At 31.7% G+C, this 24,477-nt stretch overlaps 2 protein-coding genes across 2 annotated transcripts in view; both read left to right on the top strand.

The window, feature by feature from the left end:
* Positions 1 to 7,384, top strand: part of LOC129000524 (adenylate kinase isoenzyme 5-like) — a 44,312-nt gene extending 36,928 nt beyond the window's left edge. The window contains exons 6-10 of the mRNA XM_054427486.1: positions 793 to 1,012; positions 2,290 to 2,468; positions 5,081 to 5,194; positions 6,105 to 6,269; positions 6,910 to 7,384. Coding sequence (XP_054283461.1) covers positions 793 to 1,012; positions 2,290 to 2,468; positions 5,081 to 5,194; positions 6,105 to 6,269; positions 6,910 to 7,335 — 1,104 coding nt within the window. The 3' untranslated portion in view covers positions 7,336 to 7,384. The remainder of the gene's footprint in view (positions 1 to 792; positions 1,013 to 2,289; positions 2,469 to 5,080; positions 5,195 to 6,104; positions 6,270 to 6,909) is intronic.
* Positions 7,385 to 12,318: 4,934 nt separating this feature from the next.
* On the top strand, positions 12,319 to 23,300 carry LOC129000522 (uncharacterized). The gene is made up of 6 exons (XM_054427485.1): positions 12,319 to 12,387; positions 17,346 to 17,424; positions 17,935 to 18,098; positions 20,157 to 20,273; positions 21,877 to 22,032; positions 23,220 to 23,300. Exons 1-6 carry the CDS (start codon positions 12,319 to 12,321, stop codon positions 23,298 to 23,300), a joined length of 666 nt encoding a protein of 221 aa, XP_054283460.1.
* Positions 23,301 to 24,477: the final 1,177 nt, after the last annotated feature.

Raw genomic sequence — 24,477 nt, 5'->3', positions numbered from 1 at the left:
CATTGGGGAATCTGGTAACAGCTGATCAATACGGCTGTGTCACGCCAGTATCAAGTATGCAGTAGCTTCCACTCCCCCTCCACAACCCTGTATAATTACCTTGACCCTTGTAACCACTTATATCTTTTACCATGTCATTTTCCTCGCCACTTTTCTATTTAAAGTGTAGGGTAATTGCTTTTAAGGTTAGTAGGTTAGTGAAAGTCAGATGGTTTTGAAATGGCATAGTTAGATACATTTACCTGTATGAAAACACTTTGGATACGTTAGGGAAAAAAATAAAAAGTAATCATTACATGATAATGATAAAATAATAACATGATGCACAAATGAAATGGTTCGAAAGCTAGCAGATTTTTTTCGCGGGTCAAATAATTACGGAAAATAACTAAGAAAATAATCATATGACAGTTATTGAGTAAACAGTAGTTCCTATAAAATACCTCAGTACCTTACATTTAATTTTGGTTTTTGTAGTTACGAGATCTTGCTGTGTAGCTGAGTAACTTATAGGGTGCACATGAAAATTATCACCAGTTCAATCATGGAAAACGTTAGTGATGTTTTGAAACTTTGCCTAGTGGTCCTTATTCAACGGGGTTTCAAAAACCTGGCTTGGCTAGATAAACAATTGGTTGCAATCAGTGATAAACCCCTAAGGTTCATCTCACTCTATGCGATAGACATATTGCATTCATATCAAATACGCAAATAAGACTGCGTCGCTCTCAAAACTCCAATAAAAATGCTACATCCAAATGATAAAAATAAAATGTGATTTATTCTTTGCAGATAAATGGGGAGAGACATCCGACTGAAGTTTACACAGACTTTCGAGTAGCAGTGCTCAGGTTCCTAGGGTCGCAAGACAAGACAGTGGTGGCGGGGGTGCCCAACGGGGTGGCGCACATGCCGGACGTGGCGCCCCTTAGTATGGTGGCGCCCCACACCACCACAGCATCTGTGTACCAACCTCCAACCAAGGGGTACCCACCTGTTGTATGGGTCATAGGTACGTAGAACATATATTGGTTAGAAATTCAATGCTCTTTGATGGTTAATGATCACTTAGGGTGGCTTAGTAGATAATATTCGATATAGGTATTTCAAGAAGTTAAAAAAAATGATTCAAAGTGTAATGCAGCTCATTTGTTTAGGTTATACACATTTTAATGGTCAGAATGTAATAATAACATAGATCAAACCTATAATCTATGGTTATACATCTATAATATTCTATGACTTATGCGTGTTCTTACTGTGTAAAGTTTTATTACGTCAAATAGTTTTCGTGTCAAAATGACAAAAAGGTCTTTAGTGTGAATGTTTTTTATTGAAATTTATATTAACGTTAAACAGTTATATCTCTAAATCGCAACAAAAGATAATAGTGACATCTAATTTCTATTAAGCTATAATATAACCCATAAGTTGAAAATATAAGGTATCATGTATATTGTATTGGGTATACTCTTGTCGATGGTATAATATTTTCCCGCACTTTCTGTCACACCAGGAAGGGAATAATGCTACTGAATAACTTATAACTTGCTTTGGAGTTGTTTACAAGATCCGGAATAGCCTGAGATTCCAGTTTCTTTTAATAAATAAAAAGGCCAATGCCCTTTTTCTTGTATTATTTGAAAAGTCATATATTTAAAGACAAATGTACTTTTAAGTTATTATGACTCCTACATGTAAGGGTAACTACATTTACTTTATGGTTTCAAATTATAAGTCTAAGGAAGGAATGTAGTTTTTGGTAAAATGAGGCATGTATTTTTCTTTTCTTAGTATATACTAATAAAGTAATGAAGAAAATTTGGCTAAAACATTTAAACAGTTCTTAAAGCTGCCTCGACTTTAGGTTTTAATGGAATTTGTTACAAAATATAGAGATTATGTTAACTTCACTGTTATCAAACTATAGTTTTCCAACGGTTCAAGTCAAGGCTTCGTTAGCATTGTCTTGGTTGTCTTATTGTGGAATTCTTTTGTCCTCTATATCAAACACGATTATTTATTGTAAATAAAGAATAATCTTTGTGACTAGATGTTTGTAACAAAAAAATCCTGTATTTTTCTGTAAAAATGGTGTATACGTAAATAAATAAATTGAAAAATACTTCGATTGGGAAATGTTGATGATGGGACAACGTACTCTTTTAAAAGTAGTCATCGGTATAAGGATTGACACCGGCAAATAGCTTTTGGATATAAATTTTTTAACAAATAGTATACACGGAATTTGATGCCATTATTTAACACTTAGCATGCTGCAATGTTTAGGAGGGCCAGGCAGCAACAAGTCTACCCTGTGCAGCAAGGCGGTGAGACAGGCGCAGGGATGGGTGTCGCTGAGTGTAGGCAGGATGCTGAGGGCAGCTGCTGACGTACAGGAGGGTCCTGTGGCATCGGACACACAGGAGATCCGCAAGGCTATTGTCGCTGGCGACTTAGTAACCCAGGTAAACTAATTGACTGCGGTGAAAAATGAGACTGTTGTTGGTGTCAAAATGAATATAAAATACCCCCACCGCAGCGGACCTGCAGACTAAGCGAATTCTCATCTACCTGGCTGGAATTCCACTAAATAATTCCCTTAAATTGGCAGATTTATTTCCTTATTAAATATTATTAGTTTTAATGAGTACTTAGGTTTGCTACTAAAGGGAATACAATATATCGATACAACATAGACAATATATCTACAGGGAATACAGGGAATATCGATAGCTTAGTATGAAGTAAACACACTTTACAAATTTCACAAAATTGTGTTCATAGACAAGCAATCTACAATAGTTTATTTATTTTCAATAAGAATAACGTAATAATTTTAAATTTACACTTTTTTTTGTTTTTTTTTCTGTAACCATTAGGCATACAGCAATGCTTCAATATACAAAATTATTTGTTATTTTTTTGAGATCTACAAAACGGTTGGAAAAGAAATCAAGATTTTTATGTTTTTTAGGGCGACAAATTTAAAAACCCCATTTTTACCCCATAAACCCCTCCCCCCCTTCACCACTGTTTCAACTGTCCGATCATGCGGATTCGCGAACCCCTTTGAATAAATGTGGATTTACACGTTTATAACAAATTTCAAAATCGTATTGTTTTGGCGAATTTTGGAACCTGAAAACGAAAAAGTAAATTGGTCCCGGATCCAGGTCTTACCATGACACCTATGGCAATAGATTGTTCCCCATATGGTGAAATTCGCTTAAACCTGTATAATTTGATTCAAAACATTTACAAACTCTTTTCGACATTTAAACACCTAGCCCTTGTTGTTGTAATATGTCAATGTTCTATATTGAGTTGTGGACTTTAATGAGTTCAGATGGACCAGGTCCATTTAACAATACAGCAAAAATCCACAATATACTATACATAACAAAACATTTTACTTCAAAAGTATTCTTTGAGACTAGTAATATGATCTCCTAATTGTAGCTATTGTTTAATTATTCAACAATTAGATACAATACGCACTGTATAATACGTACATCAGAATAACACTCACAGTAATTATAGCTTTTTTTATATACAGCATATTGAAGTAAAAGAAGGATTGTACACTGAACTAAATAAAATAAATTTATTTCACCTACAAAATATTCTTAATGTCATAGCTCATATTGCTCCCAAAAGGTTTGCACATTTTTAGATTAGAGATAAAATTTATTCTTACATAATAAACAACAATATATAATAAAATACATTGGTGGAGACCAAGAGTTATTTGGTGAAAACCAACCAGTGGCAAAAGCATGGCAATCATTGTCATCGTTACCGTTTGGAAACCCTTCTTCGTTAGTCTTTTGTAAAATAACGATGCTGTTGTCAAAATAGCAACCTTATGCAGTACTGTACTCATTTTGTTCCTATATGGTTACAATATTAACAATTAAACATTACACTAATAATCCTTCTTTTAACCTTCATTGAAACACAAATGTTTGTACTTACTCTTATGATAGAAAAATGACTTTTAATGAGTTCAAACTACTAAAGTATGAGTGGGTTATAAAGCAAAATTATGAAACAAAATTAAGGTATACAACTAATAATATTATATTTTTACTAATCTATGGAATTGACGTGGTTCCAACAATACTCGTGTACTAGTTATCAGAAAATAGAAAAATAAAGAAGCTTTGACTTGGTTTGTAAATATAATCAACTCTATAGTTCTGATTAAATAAACCAATTAGAGATCAATAGAGTTGTGATATTACAAGAACAATCAATTTATCTAATTACGATTTACGAAAAGGTCAGTCAGTATTATTGAAAGCATTACAATTAGTACAACTAATTTCTATTGCATTTCCAATTGACCTATAATGTAGGTTATTTTGTAACTATATTAATCGTATTTTGTGGACCATGAACTTAGATCTGCTGTTTGTAGATTTTTTGCACAAAAAGATATCACCTAATTAGCTATATATTGTGACTATCCTTATAAATGATACAATAAATAAATACGATAAATGATACTAGATAAAGCATGCATTAGCATTTTTATTGATTTGGTTTTTAATTATTGTACTGAAACTGATTTTATATTTTCTGATTTTGTAATATGTTTGGAGTTATTACTACTGACAAGATTTAAATTACGGTTCCAGGAATTTCTATTACCAGCTTAGGTAATTATATAATAACAGAATTGTGGTTATAGAAGAGCTACATGATTTAAAATCCATATATTGAAATGGTGAACATTTAAATTTCTTTAATATTAGTTGAAGTTACAAATAGCTCCATGGATCACCTATGGTCTATTATAGATCCATAATTCTTAACAGATAGATTTAGGATTAACGTATGTTTTCTTCCAGTTATTTAGTTATGTTTCTTATTTACTATGTATTTCATAATGTTTCTGCAACTTTAAACACTTAACAGTAAATAATAAGTCACATTCATCACAACAACGTTAATAAAATCATCTGGTATTTTAACCACTACGTATAAATATGAAATTCAAAATCAGATATTGTTAAGTAAACATAAGTTTAACAAAAATTTGCTTTTAAAATTTGATTTCATATCCTGGTTCCAGGACCCTGTACTGCAGCTTGTAGAGACTCATCTTAATACCAACATGAACGCCCAAGGCATCCTCATCGACGGCTTCCCAAGAGACATAGATCAAGTCAGATACTTTGAAGATAAGGTAAGTGGTTGGTTAAACACCTCTAGGGAAATTACAACCTGTAAAAGATTGTTTGAGATGTAACCAACGCAATTATGCCTAAATGTACTTGTGTGAAACATTCCATGATTTATACATAAAAGAAATTGAGCTCCATGTTGAAAAACTTATGAAAGAAAAATATTGCAGTTAAAATTATGCAAGTTGAGTTTAACCACAGCCACCTCTAATACATAATAAAGATATGTATTAGACCACCTCTAAATACATTCCATAAAGACCATTAAATTCGTTAAAACTATTAATTCTATTATTTTAAAAATGGCAGCCATTTTCCAAAATGGCGGCAAACTTGAAAAGTGGAAAACTGTGTATTTTATGGTCTTTATGGAATGTGGATGCAATTTTAAGACTTATTTGACTTATTTACTCATCGCATTTTCGCTATAAACCTACTTGTTTAGGAGCTACATGATGTAAAATGTTCACCGGAAGTCATTTTTCCATAGGCTGTAACTCCTAAACGAGTGGGTTTATCGAAAAAATGTCAGGAATAAAAAAGTTTTTAAATTGCCTGTTCTATCTGAAAACATGATAAAATATAGGGTGTTCTATAAGAAACTTCAAAGTTGGCCGCCATTTTGGAAAATGGCGGCTGAATTAAAAAAAAAACTAAATCATATTTCTAACTGCCACAAAAAATAAAGGAATGTCCCCCATTTAAAGTTTTCTCTAATTCTTACCGTTTTCGATATCCCAATGGTGGCCTCCTGGAGTTGATCACCCTGTATAGTAGGCTATCCTTATAAATTCTGTCATCCCTTAAAATTGGTTGACAATTGATTAAGTAACATGACATTGAAACAGTCGTACACGGCTAGTTCTTAAGCTGGATTTTATGTGAGGTCCATGATTTTGTTGCTGTTTCTAGTTCAAGCAGCAGCCCAACCTCATCCTCCTGGACTGCTCCAAGCTGCAGCTAGGCAGAGGCAGGCTGGACGACAGCATCGCCGCCTTCAGGAGAAGACTGGAACTGTTCAGGGAGAAGACTCTACCAATGCTCAAAACAATGGATAATGAGAACCGACTTAGCATTGTGAGTTTTCAATATTAATGTATATATTTAACATACAACTGCAAATGATTATTTCTTATAGGATTTACAATTTATCATAATAAGTAAAAGTAGTAAAGTCTCCTACATAATTATAAAGACCACCTGCCATATGTTATATGGTTATTTAATGTATGTAATGTACCTTGCAGTGTAGTTGACTATGAATAGACCGTTGCGTAATTATTGCCGTATGACAAGGCTAAAGCTGAGAAGTAATCCCCTATTTTTCATATTTCATTTTAATGGGTAAGTGTCATTAATTTTTATCCACATACGCATCGACTGTTATTTTATGTTAGAATATACGGTCCTACAGCATAGCCAAAAACAGACATTACACACTTTGTCATTTTAAGTACACAGACAATTTTTAAACACACGTCTATAAAATGTACCTTTTTAGGTAAGGCATAAGTGGGATTTATGGAGATTCAAAGCTTATACCTGTTGATTTTAGATGTTGTGATACACACTATTTTCGGACGTTGCATGGTAAGTTTTAAACCCTGTACTGTATTTTAGGTGTAATACAACTTATAGCGAAGCTTATCTTGTTATTCTAAAATTTATTAGAAACATTTCTCCTTTATTCTACAGGATGACTGAAACGTTTTTACAGGTTGATGGTGACACAGATTCTCCCCAAGTGCAAGAGGACTTTACCAAACTGGTTCTACAGGAGATCGAACGTCTAAAAAAGTCCGAGGGTATGATTGTACCGGAACCCCCAACCCAGGTCCCTAACGGACACCTTTCCAACCATCATGCAGACCACACAGTAATCCATGACCTGGAGGACGTTGACGATGGTCCAGTCCCAGTACATATGAACGGCTACGGCCCTGCAGGCCCTCCGAGGGCTATCACTGATGTAGCTTCTACAATCAACAACTATCACCAGACAAACATGCAGAATGGTGGCCTCTTCGGAGGCCCTACACTGGGCCAGAACGGGAACCCGCCCCCTAGAAGACCACCGTCCAGAGAAGCCATACGGGGAATGTACGCGAATGTAGATCGTTACCCCATGGATTCCCACATATGAACATTCTTCAGGGAGCCAGATGGGAGAGATGTGTTGGTTATCACCCCTGCGTAGGATGTGCTCAATCAGGGGTTGGTTATAGGAGAGATTTAGCTAGAATAGCGATTATAGGGCTTAACAGCGATACACATCTTTGTATTTAGAGAAATGTAAAGATTGGTGCAAAACAATATGAAAATGGAAGGGGTTTGAGCAGGATATATACCATGGCATTGATGATAGGTCAAAGAAAACCCAAACACTACAGCTTCAATGTTTGAGGGAAACACGAAGGTAGTTAAATTGGAAAAGTTGAATGGTAAGATGTAATGACTGTTAGTAGTCTACTAATTAGGAATGTTGTCTAAGTATGATATGGAATAAATTATTAATATTACAAGAGTAACTCATGCCCGGTTCCCATGGATCATATTCGGTACATCTAAAGTTCAAACTCTCGTCTCCTCTTATTAGGACAGTTTTCTATTTGGGGCTTAACAATCAAGTTAAAGTAGTGAGTTGCCAATTCATCTGAAAACATTGGTTATATTTATCTCAGGATAATTTATTGCATACAGATAATTAAAACTGTATCTGTAATAATACTCAACCCTATGTAGGTATATAAAAATCATAGCTGTTAAAGTCATCTGAGAGTGGTAGTATAAATGAAGGAAATATTAATCTCCACTCAATGCCCATCGCAACAACGAGTTTTCTGTAAAATTCTGCCAAATAACAATATCTTTAGCTTCATCTATTGGCATGCATGTTAAACATTTCTGGAATAGGTAAACACAATTATTTCACTTGGATCAAGTTTACTCTAAATACGTTTGTTTGTGTAGTTTATTGAAATCTGATTTAGTGTAGAATTTGACAGAAACATGGAACGAGTTTTTAATTATATCTTTGGTTTGGAAAAATAGGGCCAGCTCTCCCATCTGGATATCCCATTGAAGAAGATACTGTGTATTTGAAATATACTAATATATCCATAAAGACTATAAAAACCATAAAGTGCCTTGTAATTATAGTATTGTAGTACCGTGTAAATAGTACTGTCGTATGACGTGATGCCACATATCAAAATATCTATCACTAAAGTGCAAATAGTTAATAGTGAATATGTTAATGGTGAATATTTTAATGCTATACAACGTTTTATTTAAACCTATTTTCTTAATAATTGTCATGTTGGTTAAACAATATTTTGAATTTTGTTAAACACCATGTTTACGATGTTGGGCCCATACACAAAAATCTTTTAGTTACTAGTATTATTAAAATGCTTACTTAATCTTACAAAACCTCTTGTGGGGGATGTTTTTGACAAAATATTAAAATTTTTTTCATTGTATTTTCTTTATTGTTATGTAAGAAAAGTAAGTTGTCATTAGGATGTTTTGTTAGGTCTCAATTTAATTAATTGTTTAAATGCCAAAAGTGCCTTTCTAGAATTTAAATCTAAATATTTTTGTAAATTCATACTTATGATTGTTAAATGTTTGGATGTTGAATGTACAAAGGATCACATTTTTTGCACATTATTGTGTACTGCACTTTATATTTGTTATATGTAAACACAATTTAATAGAAGGTGTAAGATATAAAAGGTATCCCAAATAACCTGTACTTTTAATATGCAAAATAGCTCAATTTTGTGGAACGAGTTTTTATCAAGAAAGTATACGTACCAAAGTATTATTTTTGATTTATTAAAAGAAAGTTGGTTTTTATAAATATAAATACAAAAATAAACGTTATATAGGTTCAAAAACAACAAATTGGTTACCACTCACATTTTCTGTTTTAATATTAAGTGTATTTTAATAATATGGCTGGTCCATATTTGTGATTGTTTATTACAAATACACAAATATAGATATATAAGGCAAAATGGTTTTGTACTGTGTAAATAGATTTTGTCATTAAACATTTAAAAACAATTGTTATTTATAAATACATTTTTTGGTTTATTATGATTTGATTTTATAATTTTATTTATAATTCATTGCCATAAAACGAGTCAGGCAAAGTATGAAGTAAAACCCATCATACTTTGCCTAGAGATTCTATACAGTGCATGTTATCACTCTAGGTAAAACGTAAAATACGCTGCTGTTAAAGGTTTTTAATGGTTTCATTCTATTTGTTTTTTGCATTACCTAATCCTATCCAACTTAAAGTCTGACAATACACAAACTATATAAATCTAGAAAAGTCAAAGTTAAAATTATAGTTAAAGTTAGAAAAGTATAAGTCTAGATACGCCAGTTAGAAAGTTTAGGTTAGTGGTTCTCGTAAACAAATATCTTTATAAATAATTTTAATGACACAATATTGGGACTTCTATGAAAGAATGCCACACATGAAATTACTCCACAATTTACTCCAGTAATACACTTAGAACATAATATTTAACTTACACTTTTGCCCCAATTTCTTTCCCGGTAGGCAAATGTTTAATGGTATTGATATATTGACATCATATATTACTTTGTTTTAATTAAACTTTAAAGCCTTGGTATGGTACCTAGTCTACTAAGTATTTCAATAAGTTACTAACACTGACCTGAACTTGAATACGTAAATTAACTAAACCATTCAATTAAATTGTGTTTCTAAAATAAATGGCAGGGTGCGTAACTATTTTATACATTAAATTAAACATACTACACTTAATAACGACTAACAAAATGACGATATGTTCATCTTTCGCGTCAATCCACCGTTGCAAACGCAAAGGTCAGGTATAACTAAAAAATCGTGTTACAAACATTAGTTAACCCCGTTCTATTCTCTGATAGTTATTTGATATGTTTTATAATTATATTTTTATTCATTTTACAATATTATACCATTTACTTTTGTAATTACATCGTCATGTTTTAGAGAATAATTTTAACGATGGCAGTATTGATGTACTCTTATTTATGAACTATTTATTTATTTATGATAAAATGAAACTTATGGAATAAATCTCCGTACTTGTTTAATTCAGTGCTACTAAGACTTCTTGAACATTGGTATGCAAATGTTAGACATTAAGTCTAAATATTTTACATCTCAATTATAAAACTTTCCTAGAATGAGAAAATTATTATCCATAGTTTTAATTAAATGATATGCTCTAGGAAATGTTGAAGAATTGTAAAAATAATGGTGATAATACTAAATGAGATTAACAAAATACAATTGTATTTTCATTTAATATTTTATTATTTCAGGCGCAAATTAAATTATCTACATTATTTTCCAAATCAATTTACAATAATAAGAATGTTTCTACCATAGTTAAATAAAGACGTTTGGTAAGAACCGTGGTTTGTCACATTTAGGAAAGCCATTTATGCTGATAAAACAGCGAATAATCTTAGCAAGCATGTTATTATATTTTCTAAAGAGATGTATAATAAAAAAACGAATGAATTCAAAATTAAAATTTCCTTTGATGTATTCTTGGAAATTTGTGTCCACTAAGTTAAATTGGCTAATTATAAGGTAACATCTTCAATATCAAAATAATGATTAAATTAACACATAATTTAATTAATTAAACTATTTTAACTTACTTTCTAGAGTATAAGAAGACTAATTTCTAAACAATAATAATATATTTAATTCAACTATAAATATAATTTTATTCCGTACAGATGTAGGCCTAGTCATATTTGAGTGCATGCTTTCTACATGAATTTTGTACCAGAGATTAAGGTTAGTATATCATAATAAGTTAAAAATGGCTAACACCTGTAGTGGTTATCATAAAATCACGTTTGATACTTAACAACCAAGTTAAGGAAAAGAGGAGTGTGTCGTTGGTATGTAGTAGGAGTAAACAAACCATTTCATTAAACATCCCCCCTGAATATGAATGACTCACTCTATCTTGGAGGGACTAGAGCAAACATACTCTATACTTGCCTATGGCCTATTAAAAATCCCAAAGTTTCCTTATTTTAGAAATGCTGAAGGAAAATAACGTTGAAAACCATCTTAAATTTCTAAAGAGTTTATTCCTTTCCATTTCACTATCTGTACACTACAACAATCCACACAGAGTTGTTTAAAACTAGCTTATCCACAAATCGTTATATTTATCCAAAATATTTTTATATTTTGTATCCGATTTCGCAGTAAAATGTGGCGAGCACATTGGGTTGTTCGCTGATGATTCCCAATCATGTAACAGGATTGGCTCTAAGCTCAGGATGTGATATGAGTCCTGCAAAGTCTGCTAATCTCACACAACGGGGTGATTGATACATATCATACCCACCACGTCACTTCATCCCTTAACGACCAATTGCGCAATGGCGGGATTTAGAACCGCTGCCTATCAAATCGTTAGTATTAATTCTGAATACAAAATAAAAACATCTATATTGAGTGTTGGATGCTAATATATTTTCGTTAGCCTATATAAAATAACCATTTAAAATTACATTGTTGCAACTATCCAAAAATGTGATTTAGATTTAGAATTAAACAATTAGACAAATTTTAGTACTAAGATTCAAGACATGGTGATGGATATGTGTTTTTTTCTGGCTTTATTAGCGAAAAAAACATGGTTTATTTTATCTTATAATATTATTTTACTGTTGATGATCAAACTTATCTTTTCTTGGAAGATGAAATAACTGAATCTAAAAAAATGTATGCTAGAAACATAAAAATCGGCATAAACTCTCCAAATGTAATTGTGTGAATATGTTGGTGAAAAAACTTTTGAATATTTAATTGCTTTAACAAAGATATAGATGATTTCCACATAATAATAAAACATTAAATGAGCATAAATTAAATAAAAAGCATTAAATGAATAATTGACGTTTTGTAGGAGGCAAAGATGTGTCGACGCATACTATTAGAGGTTTAAAATATGAAAGAATCGAGTAAAGATTGTGTTTACAAGAGATATAACAACACGTTTTGCTACAAAAATGCAAATCCAAATGCTACCTTGGACTTTTGTTGTTGTTATCATAGCATGTAAACATGCAGGAAACGCTACCAAGCAAATACACGCTCGGGGGCCGCGCTACGTCTGCCTTTGTTTCTGGTAAGGTAGTTTTCCACTCTGCTAAACAACAATACGAAAAGAAAATTACATCTTTATTAAAGAAGCGAAGCATTACTCGACAACCTTCAAGTAGATTCAACAATCAAATATGAAAACTTATGTTTCATTTTATCAAAAGATAAGTAATTCGGTATTGTGTATGTTTATGATTAAATCTGAAAACATAATATTTTGACGATACTTTGGAAAAGTGTAAGTGTATTACAATTGATACATTGGCTGAAAACCTTTATTTTTTAACATAAATGTGATGTATAGGTCCCTTATATTCCAACAAAATGGCTTAATTGTTTCAGATGTAGGGTATTTGGACATTTACCATGGAACTCTCTTATTATACAAATATAAGTATTTTTGATACATATATAATGTTTTTCCTATAGTCACCCGACAAAGTTGGCTTCCTTGTACTGTTTATATTACAGAAAGCTGCTAATTGCTGCATATTATACTTTGCCGTACTGTTTATACTTTGTCGTACGGTTTATACTTTGCCGCACATCAGGATTCCAACGAAACAACACAAAACAGCGTGGTTCTATTATGCACGTAATCCGTGTACGCTTGGAAATAGGTTGGCAACACTTAAAGATAATAATACTATGAGCAGCTGATTGACTATTATAACTACGATTTAACCTGTCATTTCGTGTTTATAGTTTCGGTATTTCTGAACTTTCTGGACTTTTCTTTTAAACGTTTTTAAAACATTCCTACGATCTTAATAAACAAGAAAATACCTTTAAAGCATTTTTTAGAAGCGGAAACCACTTCAAATTACAAAAACATACGGAACTATATTCTCAAGTCGCGGAGCACATTGCTTGCCGAGGAAAGATAGCAGAGTGATACGGACCACGGGTACTACTTTCTCTAGGGCACCATTTGTGTTGCCAGCTGAACCTAAAAACGTGTTGTATAGTGTTTGAAAGACTAATTATTTATATGCTTTATAGGGACTGTAGGAGAAATATAATGTGTAACACGAATGAAAAAGGCCTTTACTGCACTCGAGATCATTCCGCACTCGCCTTCGGCTCGTGCGTAAACATTGCTCTCGTGTGCAGCAAAGTGCCACTTTCACCACTAGTTACACAAATAACTATTTCAGTTCTTTAAAACAAAACCATGGCTTATTTCTTGATTCTTGTTCTAATGGTGTGTTAATACATGCATGGGATGTGAACTGGTGAATTTCAGAATAGTGGTAGGTAAGTTTCTCTGAACATATATTATTATAAAATTCTAAATGCATAATAATTCGGTATGTTTCCTAAGATATATATTCCTAAATTAATAACACGTAGAAATTCGTTAAGTTTATTCACAAATTACTGAGCATCAAAAAAGAAAAATAGTAATAAGAAGCTATTTTGAGTTGATTTAATTTGTCACTGGAGTAGAATTTGAAATTATGGATGCTTTTTAAAACTCGGTCGGAATTTTTCAATTAAGTCCTGTTTGCAACGGAGCTAATTACTTGAACATAGATGAGCGAACATAAAGCTGTTGACATGGCAAGTGCAACATGCCAGAATGTTTGTAATGTTTTCGTATTCAAAAAATATCTCTACTTCAAACAAGTTTAATGTCTGCACAAAAACCAACATTCTTAAAAAACCCCTGAAAAATATTAAAACTACAGTACAATAGTTGAAATATCATATGCAATCCATGTGTTATAAATTCATTTTTAACACGTCTTACTATTTCATTTATGAGTTGACATGATTAGTATCAATGATAAAGCTTATTTCTTTTCACCAATTTGTGTTCATAGGCAAAATTACAGATTATCATATGTACAAGTACATTATCCTCCAAAGCAAAATCCACAAAAAACTTTCAATTACCTATCAAAGAGTTAAAAAAATTATACATTTTTACCTACCAGGGTAGGGTAGCAAAACAATATTTTCATATAACATGCATACAAACTGGTTAGTGTAATGATCAATTATTTTCTTAGAAGAGGACATGTGTACCATTATTTAACTTTTGATTTAAAATTCCAAGTATGAGATAAACATTATCTTGCCATAGTCATATTTACATAACAAAACTTTAAATTTTATTTGACAAAATTAATAGTAAAATAAATTATAATATGTAAAATCTATTACTGGATATGCTCTGTTTGAGGCAGTGAGATACAGAATATACTAGTAGGCACTGAATTGCGTGTTGACAAATTAACACTATTTATAGCACTAAACAAAACATTATTTACTTTCTGTAATAATAGCTTAGGAAAAATGCTAGACACAAAATATGTATGGCTTATAGTAATCTCAAGCTTTGGTTGCTGATTTAACTTTTCAGCAAACCATTGCAACAATTATACATATTATATACATTACTTAGTTAACCCAACGTGAGAATAACACTAAACAATGATAGGTGTTCGACGATTGATTCGATAGAGGAAGTCTAGTCAATTGTGTTCCAAGTACAATAGTGTCCCGTGGAGCTGGAGCTACCAGTGAACAGTATGTAGTGTATGTAGTAGCTGTGTAGCTGAGTAGAGGAGTGAACATGGGATGTTCCGAGTCGAAACTGCATCCTAGAAATGTAAGTAAGTCAATGCAAAATTTTCTAAAATAATGTGGAGTAGTCAATTATAGTTAGTATTGACAAGTGACAAAATACTCATATAAACTAAGAATTTTATGAAAAGACTTTATTAGATTTGTCTACAATAGATTAGGTGTATTGTTGAGGATTTAATCAATTAATATCATAATTAAGTGAAGTTACAAGATCTAACTAAAATTCCAGGAGAAATCTATATCAGTAAATAAAATTTTTGACGATTTTTAAAATACATAATATCTATAGAATACTAAATCCTGTACGATATGAGCTGTCGTTAAAACATTGTAATTATTATATTATGACGAGACTAATTTCCTATGGAAGATGCATGATGCGGTTGTAATTACAAGGCATTTATTAAATGAAATTGAAAAAAAAAATATTTAATAATATTGCTGTTCTTATTAGGTACTCTCATAGTGTAATACAGAGAATACAAATCAATTGAGACAAATTGTGTTCCTTAAAAGGAGGGTATTTAATTACAAAGATTTTGTTTATTTTATTTTGATCTGTTTTAGAAAAGCAAACATTGAAATGTACATTTTTATAAAAGAAAATGAAGCAAACACGTTTTATAAACTAAAGCGTGTTCATTTAGCAAGATACATTTTGAAACTAGCTTTGCAGACTCTGAGAGACGGACCCGTTGAAATATCTTTATAATTTAGATACGATTATACGACTTCCATTTTAACTGATATAGCCGAGCATCCTTGATGCAAAGTGAATTTGCATACAAATTACAATTTGATTTTACTATACAATTTGTCTTTTTTCCATACAAAAGTAGACATCCTTCATTTTAAAGAACCAAAGCATTAAGTTCAAGAAAATCTGGTATCGGGCTCAACAGTTAATTCAAACATGAGTCTAAAATTCGTTTTGTGACCAAAACCGTTTTTTTTATTCAAGGACTGTAGGCACATCCTACATATTTTAACGGTTAAAATAATTCCAGATGTTTTTTAACGCAACCCAAATAATTACAACTACCGTGAGACACGTTGAACAACACAACAAGCTAATGTGATGGTAGGCCTATCCTTGTTTTCTTTAATTTATTACCAATCAGCCTAGAAGTATCGTTCAAGTTATATATGAGTTTTAGTTATTGTTCATTGATTTAAAATAAGACGTAATATGTTTTTTTCGCATGCATGAATAGGGCTTGTGAAAACGCCAAGTTGAGACTTATTCACAATACATTCATAACACTAACGCTATAGATATTTATGCAACAATGCATATCAGCTGATTGGCAATGAAATAAAAAATACTGAAATGTGTTCTTTTTTATCGTTTCACAGTGTCTTATAGTACATGTAATATGGATTGCGTTAAAACACACACTGTATAATAACTCCGTAGGTTCTTAGTTTTTAATTTCACTATAGTTTCCTTCCGTTAATACAATCATAATTATATTATGCAATATTGAACGTTAATAAATACACATATAACTGTATTTTTAATAAGCAGTTAACACTTTTAATAGCAACAGGTTTAAGTAAAGAGTGAAGTACAAAAATCTTCACCTCCATATCAAACTCGACCCACTTTCACCTAAATTTCGGTAAAAATACGCAGGGCTGTGTTACAACCTAAAATTGTAATAATAGTTAGAGTATAGTGATATGTGTACAGATATTATTCAAGATATCTTTTATTGTTTAATCCTGAAGAAAATCTTTTGTTATAATTTATAATAAACACGTATCATACATCATAATTGCTTGGTAAGGCAAGTGATCATAGAGTTGACCTTAAAATCTGAAGTTTGCTAGTTCGAATCCAAGCACTATCATTATAAGACAACAGTGCCAACTGTGCTGTTCCCTCACAAACAAAAGTAAAAAAAAATAGACTGGAGTAGATAAACACATAAAATCATCAAAATATACATTAGCAATTTATTTTCCCCTCAACGGGGCTAGAGAATGAAAAAGAACTAAAACATTTTCGGCTTTGTTCGATATACAAAGGTTTTGAAGTTTTAAAAATAAATCTTGTTTAGAATTATAAACTCCTAACAAGTCTGAACACTTTACGGTGAGATATGCAGCTTAAATAATTAGTAGTTGTATCAAAGGTTTTTTTTTACAAATCTTAATTTTGTTATGTTATGAACGTTCTTTTTGGTTTTGGAATAGTGAAAAATGTATGAATTTATTTATGTTGTAAAAAAAACGATTTTACGCTTATTTGGTTGAAAAAAGTGATTTTATGCCAGGTTGAGTATTTAATCATCACGCTTGGTTTGTAAACTGTAAGCATCACATTTCTTTTATATAAATTTCAAATCGATATTTGGTTTCATATCATCATAATTGGTTTCTTTCTGCAGGCTGAACTTGTAAAATTCAAGAAAAAATACGGCACAACTCACATTAAAAACTCCGAACCAGTTCACATATGGGTTATAGGTAAGAATATATCTGCTTAAAACACAATATATATTCATAAATACATCATACATCATAGCCTGAGATAACATTATGAACACCTACAATCAAAAAGCTGTGAAATCGTATGGAGATAATGCACGTTGGTATTATTTTTATTTCCTACAGCATATTGGTAAGTAGTTTGATGTTTGAAATTGAATAAAACATATCTAAGGAAAATTCCAACTATCCATGTAAAAAAACAAGCATTTCTTTATCATTTAAGTTACAAAACTAGACATAATTACTTGTAATAATAGCATGCAAAATTAAATTGAGGCTACAAGACCATTTGAACACTAACGGACCAAAGAGAATACTGTATAACAAATGTTCCACGTGGTAATATATATATATGTGCTTTATAAGTGTGTAGGCCTAACTATAAAAATTAACAAGTTTGGTATACATTTTAGGACACATGAGAAAAAACACAACAGTGTATCACGGTGAACTTAGTTATAAATTCAGTTTTATACATTTTCTAAGGTCCAGTGATTGATGCTGCTCTAGACCTGGGAGATCTGATAGCCAACAAACATGGCTACCAGGCTATCAGTGAGAAGTCTTTGTTAGAGGCCGAGGCCGCCACAGATAGCGACCGAGGCCGAGTGGTTAAAGCCATCTTGGAAGATAACGGCCTTGTGTCCATGGTATGGCTTAACATCCTTATTATTATTTTAGCTAGCCAAGTTGATAATATTCGATTAGAGATCGATATAACCCATTAAAAGGGGATGATCAATAATGACATTGGACCATTTAAATATCGATGAAATATAATTCTTGTGACTGGAATTACACGATCAGCAATACCAAAAGTTTGATATGATATTGTTCTTAGCCACCCAAGGATCTAGGGTTAGAATCGTTTCTTTAATGAAATATTTCCTCCATTGTTTTTTATGTTTACTTTTTTATGCAGCTAATTATTCTCCGAATACTTCAGATAAGTCTGAAAATCTTCCAGCAAATAAATAACATAAGCCATAAACCGTGTATGCAAATTGATGAATTTTTACATACTTATCCCCTTTGTCTTAATTTACAACCAGTTACATTCTTAGCCATATTTGCTACCTTACTATTTAAGATGTTTCATAATTTTTTTCCATTCCAGCCCATGCAAAGTATACAATATTTGAAAATAGGCTTATATAAGTACACTCAAAGAAAATTTGAATATAATTAATTTTATGGGAATGGACATGAAAAATTGTTTACATATATTTATTTGACCTTACTACATTACTTTTAAATGTAATGTAATTCCTATGGCCATACCGTGGGAACCAGTGTTAAGGCCAAATGGGTGTGACGTATAAGCGGATGCTACTAGTACGACCGTCACGGATTTTGTGTGTGTGTGCGTGTGTGTTCAGCCCGAACAGCTACCCGACAACATTATAGAGACTTTAAAGCTCTAATATTAAACGAAAATTCACAACAATGCAACTCTGAGATACGCGGTGACAAATACCCTAATAGGATTACATCTGTATGAGAGCAGACAAGTTTATGTTAAAGAAGAGTACAGTATTATATTATTTTTTAATACATTTTAAAATTGCAGTTTTTGAGATCGGGGTTTACAATACGTTAAAAACTAATTACTGTAAGTTATTTGCGGAAATGAAATTTCATAAAACAAACAATGAAAAAGTTGAGATTATCTAGGCTTTTATAAACCTGGTGTTTTATTTCAGATTTTAGATTCATGCGTTTTTACAATAAAAAATAGAAATGTTGCAGAACGTAAATGTATTAAACATTTCTTTAAAACATTCATAATTGACTATTTATAAGTTATTTAACCCAATTTTTCGTCATAATGCAGCAAAACAACATCCGTTGTAATGCATACGTTGCGGGTCTAAAGTAGCATTTTTACTCTCTAGGGAGTAAAAATCATTTCGGTCTCAAGGAAGTAAAAATCTGCTGTTGTAAACACTTGTCAATTTTTATTGTGGCAATTAGCCTATTTCTGTCGATAGCTCAACATATCGACGGTATAGTAACACAATCGTAATAGACGAAATTATTGAATCACTTACTAAACAGCTGCTTATTTGCATTAGCAGAATTTATAACTAGCTGGAAGTGGTTTTGAGAAGTTATCTTTAAGTACAATTATTTAGTTTTCTAGCTTAGTTTGTTAACTAATGATGCAAAATGAAGTAAAAATATAGTTCACCACATGGGTAAAAAGTGCCTTTTTAACCCTCGCTCATTTTCCGACCTCGGCTTCGCCTTGATCATAAAACTTGACGTCGGGTCAAAAAGAGTCACTTTAGGCCCTAGTGATGACATATATGCCTACTATTAATTTCCGCAAGCGTTTAACCATTTTACATCTCTTAATGTGTCCAATTTCATAAAAGATTTAATCAATTTTTATTATAACACTATTTAGCTATTATGTATCATCGTTGCAAACTATATTCTAGATAGTACTCGTAGAATGAGCCTTAAGCTTTAAACCCTTTCTGAAACCAAATGTAAATCTTTTGATTTATTAAAATACATAACATGGTCAGTTTTTCATTGTAAAAATAGTTTTAGAAGGTATAACCATATACTAACCAACACAGTTGTGTTTTATCAATATTCTAGCAAACTCAGATAACAACATATATTAAATTGGATACTTGATATGCAGAACAAGAATCGACACATTGAGCCTGCTCGTTTACAGCACATTTGTTTTCCAGAGTATATTGGAGGACCTGATCATTGAGTCACTACTAGCTCGCTCTCCGGGACTCAAAGGGGTTGTATTCTCCGACATTCCCCGCTGCAAGTGCCAGGCTAAGATGCTCAAGAGAATCGTAACTAAACTTTGTATTCATTTTAGAGACTTAAATGATTATAAAGAATTATTTTAGTATGACTTGCAATGCACTTACAAAAAATTAGTTAGATATCATAACTTAAAATGATGGTTTTGGTTTCTGTTCTCTGGTAAGTATTAGCATACCCAGGATATCCTTAAAACGCAGAGAAGTCTTACTTTGGGGTTGGTTTTAGGATTTAAGTATGAAATGTATCCACCATTTCTATGCAACATGAGTTGAAACTTTACCAATGCAAGAGATATATGATAGTCTAAAGAATAATACAATAGATTAAAGAAAGGTTCAGAAATTGTATGATTATATAAGTTCAGTGATTAATGCACAAAATACATTTAAGAACACGTGAGTCCGTAAAATTGCTATTTACTATTTTATTAGGTCTTCTAAATATTTTGATGCCACGAGACATTAACCCACTAATGCCCAGCAAATTTTAAATTTACATTCAAAATTAGGGTTATTTCTTTGCATTTTGAGGTACCAGCATAGTGTAACAATAGGTTTTTTCGAATATAATTTGTCCAATACTTTTATTAAAAAAAATAAAATCCCATTTAAATAATAAGAATATATGAAGACGCCAAACAATTAACAGATTATTAGGTTAACCTATACAAACAATGATGTTAAATTCATCCTTGTTAAATTGAAAATGTATAAAAAATATAAATAATAATAGATTTGCAATTGTCGAAAAAGAAAATTAGGTAAACATATTGCCACATGTAAAAAGAATAAATATCACTGTTAGCCTCACAATAATATTGAAACCTTTTTTACCGCGGCAGATTTTTCTGAAGTAGAGATCCTATGAAATGTCCAACAAAATGTCAGTTTTCTCTGGCCACAACATGTACAAGCTTGTTAGAGGGATTAGTAATCCAAAGCGTCAGCTCGATTGACAGCTGATTCGCAGAAGCTGTTTGTTTTTTGTGACAGTCAAGTGTCTACAACAGTAATTGCTTACCACTGGCTGCAGCTTTCGTGATATATTTTTGAATAAATCTAGAGGCACAATTTTATACTCGTGATTAAAAAGACCATAGTAGGATTAGAAATAATTTTTGTATGCATTTTTATACTAAGAATATTTTTTTATATAGGCCAAGATTAGATTTTGATAGTTTGGACATAAAAAAAAATCTGTCCTGTTATACCTACCAAAACTTGATTTTTGCCTTGTAAAATCTACAAAACTATAACTACATTTATTCTAACTTACTGTAACCCAACTTAACGTGGGCCTAGGTTAGCAGTTATGATTCACTTTATTCTATAATTTGGAGCATTTTGAGTACCTAGGTTGGATTATGGTTAGTAAGTTTTTTGATTAGTAGAACTTTAGTTAAATTAACACATTTCATAAAAATCTTTATTAGCAAACTCAGTTGTAAAATTCCAAAATCAAAGTATGACTGGTATAACAGGAAACCAAGATGTGTTTGGTAAAAGTCAGTGATACTGTACTGTATATAGGAAGTTTAGAAAGTTTTATTAAAGAATTCCACCTTGATGAGTAAAATTCTAAACAATTAACTGATGCCTGAAACTTTATAACACAGAACTGTACTTTCAGGTGGGGTCAGTTTCTCTGGTCATATATATGAGATGGTCGGAAGACGGCCTCAAATCAGCTTTGAAGTTACAGAATGACGAGAAGGCTTTCGCCAAAAGTATGGAGGATTTTAACAAACACACACTTCCACTCGCCACTCAAAAACGGTCATTTACTGTAAGTTCGTGAAGTGACTTTTAACTTTAGAAAATGTATAGGGGTGGTTATTACTTATGTCAATACTGTAAGTGTTACAATTTACTTCCTCTATTGATTTAAGTAATGAGACTAGACATTCTTTACAAATTTTCAATACTGTTCAAACTGAGAATCAACACTAGTTCTACCACTACACACTAAAAATATAAATGTGGAAAGCAAGAAAAATATCTAAAATCAATTATGTTCTCTGAACCAGACCACAAACCACTGAAGTAATAACTCAGCCACGTGGAGACATATGTTGTGACTTTAGTTGAGAATCGTGCCAGGAATGCCAACTGAGGTGTTGGCACTGATAGAAATAGGAAATCATTATTCATTCAGAGAAAAATATAAAGCTTACATTACCTATTGTCGTTTCAATGATCGTTGTTAGCAGCCTTGACCACATTGGAGTTTTTTTTTGTACCCGAAACAAAATTAGTGATTTGTCTTAAAAGGTATAAAGTTATAATATTAAAATCTCGTGAAATTTTACAGTGCTGACAACGATTTTCCAACAATCAGTTGAGATTAAAATATTTGTATACCTAATTGGCCTACCTGTGTCTACCTTATAGACCTACCAACACAAGTAGACTTTCCATTCCATTGTAAATTTTGAAGCTTCTCTTTTCTTGTCTAGTTGATGTCTAGTGATACTGGTGTCTAGTGTCGATGAAATTTTGTTTCTATTATTTTAGAGTTACGTTCATGATATGTGGTTTACTGTTTGGTTATATAACTAGAATATGAGTTATTGTTTATGATTATATCGTATTATTTGGTCAAACGAGTTTTTAAATGACTGAAATAACAAGAAAAAATGTAAAAAACACGACATCTACAGTTCACCGGACAGAACTAACGATAAAATTAACTTCAGCTGTTCCATAAGGATGGGGAATCTACTAAGGGAGTATGTTTTGTTCAATGGTATAGCTATTGATCCCATGGCCATGATTATAAACTCCTAACACAGTTAATTTATAAGAAATCAGTGGGTATAGGGAAAACGAGTTTTTAAATATATGCAGTGTTTTAAAGCTCATTAAAAATTTTCATAAGAGAAACACTAACGATAGTGATGGTATTCCTAAATTATGACTAAGCTGCATGATATTCAAATAGATTTGATTTTAATATAACATGTACCTGTTCAGGTTGAAGGTGATGCGGGCCCCGCTGCGTGTTTGGCTGCATGTTCTGACATGCTATGCAGAGTCTCGTTAGTCGGCTGTTAACAAGATGATATCTCTTAAATAATAAGGCTTAACCATTTAGGCTCAATGATTGCTGACAGATACATTCTTCCAAGTTATACCTTACGAATCTTTCGATTGTTTTTATTTATTTGCTGTAATTAAAGTGATTACTTTTTATGTTTTTATATTTAACACATTCCTCATAGGAATTAACCACAAAGGAATGGCTTGAAATTACAACGTTTTCCTCCGTATGCTCTTAATAGCCTAGAAAACTCAATTAATAACGATATTTTAAAATTTGTTTGCATAGTCAGACAAAATATTTGCCAACTGTGGAAGAAAAAAGCAAATTTAATAGCATTGTAAACACTGTACATGGTCCATGCGTTAAACTCATTTAACAACTGAATCAATGAAACATGGTATTTTTATTTCATATAATAACCATATATTGTTTTTTTAAATATTAAATTTTTTGTACTGATCACTCATATTTCCTACAATAACATATTTGAACAGCAATAAATGATACATACTTTCGGGTATGGCGGGTGTGTATTAATTTAAATTGAAATAATATGACACCACACATAAATGAACGAAATCAAATTTCTTTTAGGTAGAGTGACAACAAATTCCAACGAAGTCAATCAATAAATATTTGACATTTTTATGGTTAAAATTTACACTAATCTGTTTAGGACGTGTAATCAAAAGAAAGGAAAGTATATTATTGTTTTAGTCTATTTTCATATTCCTCCCTCAGAATTATTTTTAAATGGTATCCTCTCTCCAAACGATTCGTATGCAAATAGCCATAATAGATTATCTTCCAGGCCTTTGTAGTATCCGAACGTTTTAGTACCCATTAGGCAAGTGAGTGTCCCTAAAATGTTCTCTGTTCATAACTGTTTGGATACATTTACATTAGTTATATACATTGATTATAGTAAAGTAGCTGACATACTATGATTGATTAAGACCCGCTTAATCTATCAGGTAACACGGTTCTATAACGGAATTCCTTAGGTACCTCTTGTATATTATGAAACCATTTGTGAATTTTATACTGTTACGCCTTAACGCAATCGTATGTTTTACCATAGGTATTAAAAATCATATCCTAAAAATGGCGTCTAGGGTTTTGAAATTGTGAAGGAATTAGTTTTTCATTAACTGCATTTAACACACCACACAACTGATTCTCAATTCA

Source organism: Macrosteles quadrilineatus, unplaced genomic scaffold, assembly GCF_028750875.1.
Source record: "Macrosteles quadrilineatus isolate MER2022 unplaced genomic scaffold, UCM_ALF_1.0 Scaffold_8__2_contigs__length_117827958, whole genome shotgun sequence".
NCBI classification, from domain to species: Eukaryota; Metazoa; Arthropoda; class Insecta; order Hemiptera; family Cicadellidae; genus Macrosteles; species Macrosteles quadrilineatus.
Note: the sequence above shows the minus strand (reverse complement) of the source record. Positions and strands in the feature narration are given on the sequence as shown.

What these genes read in the sequence shown, in the direction of transcription:
- LOC129000522 (XM_054427485.1), top strand. Translation starts at nt 12,319, where the DNA reads ATGCAGGAAACGCTACCAAGCAAATACACGCTCGGGGGCCGCGCTACG. An exon ending in CTGCCTTTGTTTCTGGTAAG is followed by an intron (nt 12,388 to 17,345) that starts GTAGTTTTCCAC and finishes TTCTTTCTGCAG; the next exon opens with GCTGAACTTGTAAAATTCAA. An exon ending in ATAACGGCCTTGTGTCCATG is followed by an intron (nt 18,099 to 20,156) that starts GTATGGCTTAAC and finishes TTTGTTTTCCAG; the next exon opens with AGTATATTGGAGGACCTGAT.